This window comes from Lipotes vexillifer, unplaced genomic scaffold (genome assembly GCF_000442215.2).
Source record: "Lipotes vexillifer unplaced genomic scaffold, Lipotes_vexillifer_v1.1 scaffold966, whole genome shotgun sequence".
Lineage (NCBI taxonomy): Eukaryota > Metazoa > Chordata > Mammalia > Artiodactyla > Lipotidae > Lipotes > Lipotes vexillifer.
This window is the reverse complement of record NW_006795769.1, coordinates 682664-692774: the sequence shown is the minus strand read 5'-3', so window position 1 is coordinate 692774 and position 10111 is coordinate 682664. Positions and strand designations below refer to the sequence as shown.

Sequence of the window (10111 nt, the reverse complement as noted above, 5' to 3'; positions counted from 1 at the left end):
CCCCCCCCCCCCCCCCCCCCCCCCCCCCCCCCCCCCCCCACGTCGCCCTCCTCCCCCCCCCCCCCCTCCTCCCCACCACCTCCTCCCCCACCTCTACTCCTTTGGACACTGAGCCACAGTGGCCTCCCCGCTGCTACAGGATGTGCCAGCATGGGGGGGCCTCAGAGTCTTTGCTCTTGTTTACTTTGTCCAGAATCCTTTCCCCCAGATGTCAGTCTGGCTTATTCCCTCACCTTCCCCCGTCTCTACTCAGGTATCACCTTCTCAGTGCGACCACCTTATTGAGACTGGGAGTCCCACCATCCCCTCTTCTGCTCTGTTTTTCTCCTTAGCTGCCGCTGCCATTTGACTTAATTGTGCTTTGCTTCTTTGTTTCTAACCACTGGGATTATAAGCTCTTTGGAGGGCATGGAAGAAATAACTCTTCAAATAACAGATGAATTATTAAATATTATTTTGGCAATTCTATCCAAAGAAGTAAGATTGAAACAAGTAAATGTAACTATTAGAACGAATGAGACAGAATATGTTTATGTACCCAGAAACACAAGCAAACTAACCAGAAAATGACTGCAATTAATTAGAAAGGTCAACACAGTAACTGGGTACATGAAAAATAGACAAAAGTCAGTCACTTTTCTGCATCCCAGCAATAACCAGTAGAACACCTCCTGGGAAAATGCCAGGAAGAGTAAAATGTTAGGGTGACTGCAGCACACCAGCAGTGGGCGCCAGTGGAGGCGCCGTGGCTGGCAGCAGCAGAGGGTGCTGGGTTTCTGTTTGAAGATGCTAACAGTAGCTGTAAAGATACCATCTGATTTCTCTGTGTGCTTGATCAGACCTTTCTTATTTATCATGAGGGAAGCTCCAAGAAGGGTGTCTCTGCTGGACACCAGGGTCTGGTATGAAACTGCGAAAGTAACAGCCTTGTTGCAAAATTGCTGGCTTTGGTTATATGTTGTATGGAAAAGGTGAGACAGTGTTTCCCTGGTGTTATGCATACAGTCGGCACTGGTGCCTGCTCGGGCTCTGTGTGTCGTGTTTGGTCATTGAGCCGTCCCGGGCCTGGAGACGCTCACGTGGAGGCCTGGTGCCAGGCTGCCTTGTGTGCACGCCGGCTAACTCAGCATTTGCAGCGTATTCTGTTTTACCCGTACTGCCCTTGCTGAGATGGACCAGTGGCATGAAAAGATGCCTGTGAGTAACCAGCAGTCGCGGATGAGAGGACCCTGCCCCCAGGAGGGAGAATATGGAGGTGCCGACAGTGCCCTTCCCGCCTCCAGCTTTGTCAGCACTTCATGGAGTGAAAAGTCCATCTCATCACGTCCCCCTAGAGGTGGGCCAGCAACATGTCACTTTTCAAGAAGCCTATTTGAAAGAGGGGGTTTGAAGTGCTCCTGCCCTTCGTGAGCCTCCCTCAGGTGTGTGCTGTGCCCAGGGAGGTCAGCCCAGGAGAGCGTGGAGCCACTGTGATTCGTGAGACTCCCGTGCCACACGCCGGAACATGAGGCACAGCTCTCCAGGCCAGGCAGGGGCGTCTGCTGCCATTCAAGGCTCAGTCCAACACTTTACAGGATGTTGTTGGCTTTGTGATAAATATTTAGAAACCTCTTCTGAGGTTTCTTAATTGTGAAAGATAAAAGGCCTCATGCCATTGGGGAAATACTTCCTTCCTGTGCTGGTAAAAATGGCTGAAAACATTATGAGAACAAACTAAAATGCATCTCTTTGTCAGCAAATACTGTGAGAAAACCCACAGCAAACACTGGAGAAGGTTTGAAGAAACACGTACCAAAGCAAATGGCACGGTGTGGGAGGGCTGCTGTGGAGCTGGATGAGAGTACAGATGTTTCATACAGGTCTCGATTAGGGTGTTTGCCAGATTCTGTTTCAGTTATGAAAACAGGAAGGATTACTTTTTGCGAGTCACTGAAGGGGAAAGAGGTACTGGAGGAAATATAATTTAACATTCAACTAATTAAATGGAGAAATTCTATGATCTTAAAAGCTGTAGTGAAACAAATTACCAAGGAGACATTAAGTAGATTTGACTAATACAAATTTAATTTTTCGGTATAACCAGATAAGATAAAACCAGAATTTAAAAACAAGTAACAAACCTTAAAAAAATCCACCAAATGTGAACCATAAAAAGCTGGTTCAAGTTGATGAGAAAGCTCCAGTACCCTCTTCCTTGTTGAGTATTGGGTGAGGAGTACAAACAGAAAATATGTAGAAGGAAAAATGTGTTGAGTTGAACCGCATAAAATCACCCTTTTGTAAAAATGATGGCTGAATAGCCTATACCATGTAAAAAGATTAAAAAAAAAAAAAAAAACTTCCCATAAAGAAAAACCCCAGGACATGATGGCTTCACTGGTGAATTCTATTAAATGTTTAAAAAAGAGTTAACATTGCTGCCTCACAAACAGCCAAAAAATGGAAGCGGAAGGAAGTTTCCCAGCTTGTTCTGTGAGGTCAGTTTTACCCTGATACCAAAACCAGACAAACAATACCACAAGAAAACTACACACCAGTCCTTACGAATGAATATAGGTGCTAAAATCCTCAACAGCATGCCAGCAAACCGAATCTGACAACATATGAAAAGGATTATGTACCATGACTAAGTGGGATTTAGCCCAGGAATGCAAGGTTGGTTCAACATGTAAAAGTCAAAGTAATGCCATACTAATAGTATAAAGGACAAAACCCCCATGATCACCTCAATAGACACAGATAAAAACACTTGACAAAATCCTTCACCCTTTCATGATAAAAACACTCAACAAACTAGGACTAGGAGAGAGCTTCCTCTAACTGATAAAGGGCATCTCTGAGAAAACCACAGCCGACATCATGCTTAGTGGTGAAACACCAAAAACTTTCCCCTAAGATCAGCGGAAAGACAAGGATGTCCACTCACCATTTCCATTCAGCATTGTCCTGGAGGTTCCAATTGGGGCAGTTGGGCAAGAAAAATAAATAGCAGGCATTCAGATCGGAAAGGAATAAGTAAAACTCAATTTGCAGATGAAATCATCTTGTGTATGGAAAGTCCTAAGGAACACACACGTACACAACACACACACACACAAACCTGTTAGAACTAATAATCTGGTTCAGCAAGGTTGCAGGATACAAGATCAGTTTATATAATAGAAATAATTTGTATGTCTGTATCCTAGAAATGAACAGTGAAAAGGGAAACGAAGAAAAGAGTTTTATTTGCAATAACACTGATAAATTGGATTTCATTAAAGGGAAGAAGCTTGTGTTTCAAAGGTATATGCTGTTAAGAAAGTGAAAGGACTACTCACAGAACAGAGAGAAAATATTTGCAGATCTTTTTTTTTGTTTTGCGGTACGCGGGCCTCTCACTGTTGTGGCCTCCCCCGTTGCGGAGCACAGGCTCCGGACGCGCAGGCTCAGCGGCCATGGCTCACGGGCCCAGCCGCTCCGCGGCATGTGGGATCTTCCCGGGCCAGGGCACGAACCCGTGTCCCCTGCATCGGCAGGCAGACTCTCAACCACTGCGCCACCAGGGAAGCCTTGCAGATCATTTTTGATAAGGATCTAGTATCCAGAATATGTAAAGAACTCTTACAGCTCAATAATATAAAGACAAATAACCCGATGTAAAAACGAGCAAATGGTTTGAGGAGACCCCTCTGAAGAAGAGATACAAATGGCTAATGAGCATAAGAGGAGATGCACGACATTATTCATCATTGGTGAAATAGCGAAACCATGATGAGGCACTGCTTTATACCCATGGGAATGACTGTAATCAGAAAGATGGACAGTAACAAGTGTTGGATGAGGATGTGGAGAGACTAAAATCCTGATAGACTCTGAGGAATGTAAAATGGTGCAGCCACAGTGGAAAGCAGTCTGGTAGTTCTTCAAAAAGCTACACAGAGTTACCATATGACCTAGCAGTTCCACTCCTAGATAATCTACCCAGGAGAAGTGAAAACGTGCCCATACGAAAACCTGTGCAGGAATTTATAGCCTTATTATTCATAATAGCTCCAAAGTGGAAGCAACTAAAATGTCCATCGACTTCTGAGTGCATAAACAAATGTGGTATTCGCATAATGGAATACTATTCAGCCATGAAAAGGAATGACGTACATGCTACGTCATGGATGAGCCTTGGAAACATCATGCTACATTAAAAAAAAAGCCAGACACAACAGGCCACAGAATGTATGATTCCATTGATATGAAATGTCCAGAATAGGCAGGTCCATTCAAGTAGACAGTAGATTAGTGGCTGGTTGCCCGGCTATGGGGGGTACTTATGTAGACAGCGGGTTTCTTTTTGGGGTGAAGAAAATGTTCTGGAAGTAGATGCTGCTGATGGTTGCACAGCCTGTGATTATACTAAACACCACTAAGTTGTATACTTGAATTAAAAGGGTGAATTTCATAGTATCTGAATTATATCTCAATTAGAAATTGGTGAAATAAAAAGTGATGCAGGGGGACTTCCCTGGTGGCACAGTGGTTAAGAATCTGCCTGTCAATGCAGGGGACACGGGTTACAGCCCTGGTCCGGGAAGATCCCACATGCCACGGAGCAACTAAGCTTGTGTGCCACAACTACTGAGCCTGCACTCCAGAGCCTGCAAGCCACACCTACTGAAGCCCATGTGCCTAGAGCCCGTGCTCCGCAACAAGAGAAGCCACTGCAGTGAGAAGCCTGCGCACCACCACGAAGAGTAGGCCCCGCTCGCCGCAACTAGAGAAAGCCCGTGTGCAGCAACAAAGACCCAACGCAGCCAAAAATAAATTACAAAAGGGGGGGGGGTGGTTTAAAAAAAAAAAAGTGGTGCAGCTTACCTTAAATGATCTTTCAAAGGGCGAAAGTGTTAGTTTTGATAAAGACTAATTTACTGATTCCTCTTTTACAGTTAGTGCATTCTGTATACCTGCAAGAAATCTTTGCCTATTTCAGGGTTGTGAAGATTTTCTCCTATGTTTACGTCGAGGATTTTTACAGTTTCAGCTTTTACGTTTAGGTCTGTGGTCCATTTCAAGGGAATCTGTGCAGATTGTATGAGGCATGGGTTGAAGTTTGTCCTTTTCCCACGTGGGGTCCAGTCCCGGCACCTCTGTTGCGGAGACAGCCGGTCTTCTCTGCCCTGAATTGCCCTGTCTCTTCGGTTGGCCACACGGACCGTGCACATGGGTCCAGCCCCCAGGTCTCCCACCCTCCTTGGTCTCCATGCCTTCCTGGACCAGTGCTTTGAATCAGGCACCATTGCCCGTATGTTATCAAAATCATTCAGGATATTTTTTTATCCAGGTAGAAAAACAAATGAACCATCTCCATCATTTCTAAGTGTCTAGCAGTGCTGTATCGCGCTCAGATCTCTAGGACTCTCTTAAGTCAGCTCGGGCCACTCTGACAGAACGCCCCACAGCACACACTGTTCCTTCCGGTCCTGGAGGTGGAGTCCCAGAGTAGGGGCCGGCACCCCCCAGCACGGCTGCTTCCTGTTCCCGCTGGGAGCGTCCCGAGGTGTGCGCTGCTCTCCTCGTGGTTGTGACTGGCGTTTCCCTGAGTGTTAGTGGTGCTGAGGGCCTGCCCACACGTGTCGGGGCCGCATCTCTCTTCTTCGGAGAAATGTCAGTTCAAGTCCGTGGCCCATTTCTCAGTTGGGTTATTTGTCTCTCCGTCGTGGAGCTGTTGGGGTTCCTTATGAAGCCTGGATAGTAACCCTACCAGGCGTGTGGTCTGCAAACATCCCTTCCCGTTCCCGGTTTGCCGTTGCACTCTGACGATTGTTTCCTTTGCTTTGCAGACCTTTTAAAGTCTGATGTAGTCCCATTTGTTACCCTTGTTTTTATTGCCTGTGCTTTTAGGAATGTATTAAAGAACACATAGTTTTTCTCTTAGTCTGGCTCTTTGTTGGTTTCCCACCTCACTGCCATTTCTCATATCTCTGTGATTTTGTTGTCTCACCGAGGACTGTCTCTGAGTAATTTTCCTCCCAGAAGGGGTTTGGATGCTAAGGGGTTTGGAGCCTTGCCTATCTGAAAGCATCTCAGTTTTGCCTTGTTCTCAATGATACTTTGGCATGGTTTAGAGTCTTCAGCATTTCTGAAATCCACTCCTTCTTTTGGCAAAAGCCCCTTGGGAAGGAGCCTGTGGAGCTGTTGGTGACAGAACAGCAGGGGACAGTTGGGGAAAGGCGGGAGAGGCAAGGCCTGGGCGGCCCAGTGTCCCCGGGAAGGACGTTGATTCCAGGTGCTCGTGCAGGGGGTGGGTGGCCGAGCTCAGAGGGGCACATGGGCAGCAGAGGATGGGACCCGAAAGCTCAGCCCTGCAGAGCGCGTGGCCCAGCTGGTGTGGCCTCCGAGCATGTGGGCCAGTGGTCTGGGGCGTGGGAGGATGGCCAGGGCCAGGAGAGGCGTGGGGCTGGTGCAGGTGCAGGGGAGGCCTCTGGGGGACGGGAGTGTCTGGAGCTGTCAGGAGCTTGGCTGGGGCGGGGTGTGGGCCACGTGCGGGGGTGGCACCCTCGCTGCCACCACCACCACCACCACCGGCCGGGCTGTGCCATGGTTCCATTCCCACACCATGGACGTATGCCAGATCCTGAGTCGGCTTCTTTCCTCAGAAGAGAAATAGGTAAGCTTGACTATTACCTTACAGTATAAATTGTTGGGACTGGATCCTGACGATGGACTGCGGATGAATGTGAGAGCATCGCCAGCAGCTTTTCTGGATAAGAGTTGAAAGTCGGATCCCAGCCCACGGAGCTTTCTTTGGAATCCCCCTGACTCGGTGACCCGCACGGGTGTACCGGTGTGTGCCCGGCCCGTGCAGGCTCTCTGGCCCGGGACAGGGACCCGTGGGCTCCTGGCCCGTGATCGCACCCGTGCCTGTGCAGGCATGTGACTCTTTTCTCCTGTGTCGTGGTTGTTTTGATTATATTTATTGGAATAGAATTTTAACGTCTGGATGTGATAATAAAAAACAACTTAGGAGCTTTTGTTTATTGTGCATCGTGGGATTTGTTCAACTTGTTTTCTAGTAATTCCACTTTGTTTTCTTTTATGTCTGCATCGGTCCAGCTCAGATTACAAATACACAATGTGTTCACGCAGACGGCCTGCGGGACCCGGGCAGGCTGCCTCCGCTCCTGGCCCCCGGTCCTGAGGGCACAGCCGGTGACCCACTTCCCAGTCGTTCTGGAACTGAGTGCTCACTTTTTCAAGCAGTAAAATTAATGCCTACACTCACTTGGGTTTAACAAACAGCCTGGAAGGGCGTTTGCGGTCATCAGTGACACCCCACCAGCCCTGACCTCAGCCCCCTGCGGGTGTCTCTCCCTGTCTGCGCACCATGGAGGCTGCCTGGGGGGTCGTCGGGTCAGGACGGTGGCGTTGGGGGGCAAACCGAAGGCAGCTGAGGACCCTGGGGCGTCTTCCTGGTGCTGGTGTCACACAATCTCGGGGTTGCTCTACGTGCCGCTCCCATTGCAGAGACCCATCCCCCCCAGTCCTGGTCGTGGAGACCACGGGTGGTGGTTGAAGGCTGGGTCGTGCCTCCACCCTCCAGAAATCCCATCCTGTGGCAGGACACACCCTCCACAGGAGCTGGGCGGGGGGGATCCTTCACCACTTGTGGTTTGCTGTCTGCCACGAGCCTGGCACCGTGTTGGGTGCTGTACGCAGTGGTCACTTTCTGACCAAAGGGACACCGAAGGAGCCCCTCCGTTTTTTCTTACAGGAAGTACTGAGTCCAGAGGATGTGGCCAGTGTGGGGGGTGGACCACAGAGACCAGTCGGTGGCCCATGCAGGGGGACCCACGCCGCCCACCAGCAGCAGGTGGCCCCGAACGTCCTTGTGAGGCCGTCTCCCGTGTCCTGCTGGGCTTGGTCTCTTAGCTCGGTTGTGCTTTGATAGCCACCCCACAGCAGTTCATCAGCGAGCCCGAGTCCCAGCTTGGTGACCACCCCTTGCCGAGCCCACCCTGTCACACATGGCAGATGTGGCTCAGCTCATGGCATTCTGCCCCTCAGACTACTGATGAAACCCAAGGTGTGGACAGGCATGTTTACGCACTGCCAAATGGGAGTGGTAGCTGAGGGCAAGGACAGTGCTGGCCTTGCTGGGTCTCCGGCAAAGAGTCATGCTGTGGTGGTCCTTCCGTGGCTGGAGCCTGGCTCTGCCATCACCCCAGGGTCTCTGTTGCTGGGAAGCCCAGGCTCTGAGCCAGGCCTGGGTCTCCTCCCTGCCAGGCACAGTACCTGGCACACGGCTGGTGCCTAGCAAGTGTCGGTGGAGCCAGCAGTGCCCTGGGAGTGGGTGCTTCCCTGCTGGGCAGGCCTGAAGACGAAGCGCTCACAGGGGCGGTTTGTGGCAGCCATCGCAGAATTCCACGGAGACCTGCCGTGTGAGCAGGGAGTGCTGGCAGGGAGTCCCTGTCTTCGGTGGGTTTCCCTAGGGGTCCCCGGGGTGCGGTGCTGGACCCTGCCTGCTGTGCTGTGATGACCTTGGGGGCCGACGAGTGTGTAAACAGCAGTTCTCCAGACTTTTCAGTGATGTTTCGTGGGTTTTCTATCTTCCCGTGCTCTGGAGGGAATGGGTGTTTTTTTAATAACTCGGGAACGGGCGTCCTCTTGTTGAGATCAGTTAAATGTGTGCCTGTGATCTCCCATGGGTGCTGATGCCGTCACCTTCCTAACCCTGAGGTGCACCTGAGGCTCTGCTTTCTGTCTGGCCTCAACCTGGTGCCCGCCAGGCTCATCAGCATCTCTGCCGCACGTCGTGGGCTTTCATGTCCAGTCGAGTAAAGCCCCCAGTGCTTCTCTCCTTTTTGGTCATTTCCTTAACTGTGTTATTCTAGATGAGCTCGGTGGTCTTTCTGTCTGCTGACTTGTGCAGGTTTCTGGGAAGAGTGGAGGCTGCACTGCATCTTAGATGTGGGTCAGGGTGCGTCTCAGCCTCTGTCCTTGTCTAGGAGCACAGGTGACCCTTGCTCACACGGGCCTTTTGTGGGGCTCAGGCAGGTTTTAGAGGAGATACATTTTTAGAGAAAAGCCAAAGCCTCTTGCCTCAAAGAGTGCCACGAAGGAGGCCCGCACATCCCGCGTGGACAATGGGTGGCGCCCACCCGCCGACAGTGTGGACTTAGTGGCCTTTTGTCTTCTGCAGGTGCCCTACGAAACACTGAACAAGCGCTTCCGTGCCGCACAGAAGAACATTGACCGGGAGACAAGCCACGTCACCATGGTAGTGGCTGAGCTGGAGAAGACCCTGAGCAGCTGTCCAGCTGTGGACTCTGTGGTCAGCCTCCTGGATGGTGTGGTGGAGAAGCTCAGTGTGCTCAAGAGGAAGGTCAGTGCTGCTTCCGGGCCATGCTGCCTGCCCTGCCCCCAGGCTGCACACACCCCACGGGCGCACCCTTCACCCAGTTGTCCTGAGAAGGGGCCACCTCCTGGGGGAGCTGCGGTGGAGGGGCCCCCCTCCCCTGCTGTCCGCGCTCTGGAGTCTGTCAGCTGTAAGGCCAGCTTTCCGACCCACATTCCTGTTCCTGTAGGGCCAGGTTATTCTGACTCCAGATGTCCCAGGGAGCCCAGGTCGGGGAGGCCAGGATGGGTAGTAGATTGATTTATTGTTTTCACAATTTCACCTCAAAACAGCACGTAGGGTATCTTGTTTCTGGGAATGGTAGGTGTGCCCACTGACAGGCCCTAAAAAGTGAGATAAGATATTTGAAAACATTTTATTCACCAGAATTGGAGAGCAGGGGGTCAGGGGGGCTAGAAGGCGAGGGACCCCTGCTGCCTAGAGAGAGCCCCCAGCAAGGGCCTCGCTGGGCAGTGACTCAGGGCCATTAGAGTTGGGGGCCTGATGGTAGGACCCAGCAGCACTACACCTCAGGTGAGGGTGCCCGGAAGTGGACTTGCTGGGAGAAACACTGCCGCCCACCCCGTCCTTCAGCCTGGTCTGAGTGGTCCCAGCGGGTGCTGCCTCCAGGCTCCAGGTAGGGTAAATGCAGTTCTCTCGAGTGGAGGATGCCTTCCATCTGAGCATCAGATTGTTCAACTACAGTAACCAGGACAGGTGCACAAGACACCACGACTGCAACAC

At 51.0% G+C, this 10111-nt stretch overlaps 1 protein-coding gene across 3 annotated transcripts in view; it reads left to right on the top strand.

Annotated features, from left to right (window-relative positions):
* Positions 1 to 10111, top strand: part of MAEA (macrophage erythroblast attacher, E3 ubiquitin ligase) — a 31391-nt gene that overhangs the window by 6188 nt on the left and 15092 nt on the right. For all 3 annotated transcript variants that reach the window (XM_007467882.1, XM_007467884.1, XM_007467883.1), the window contains exon 2: positions 9173 to 9355. In XM_007467882.1, coding sequence (XP_007467944.1) covers positions 9173 to 9355 — 183 coding nt within the window. The remainder of the gene's footprint in view (positions 1 to 9172; positions 9356 to 10111) is intronic.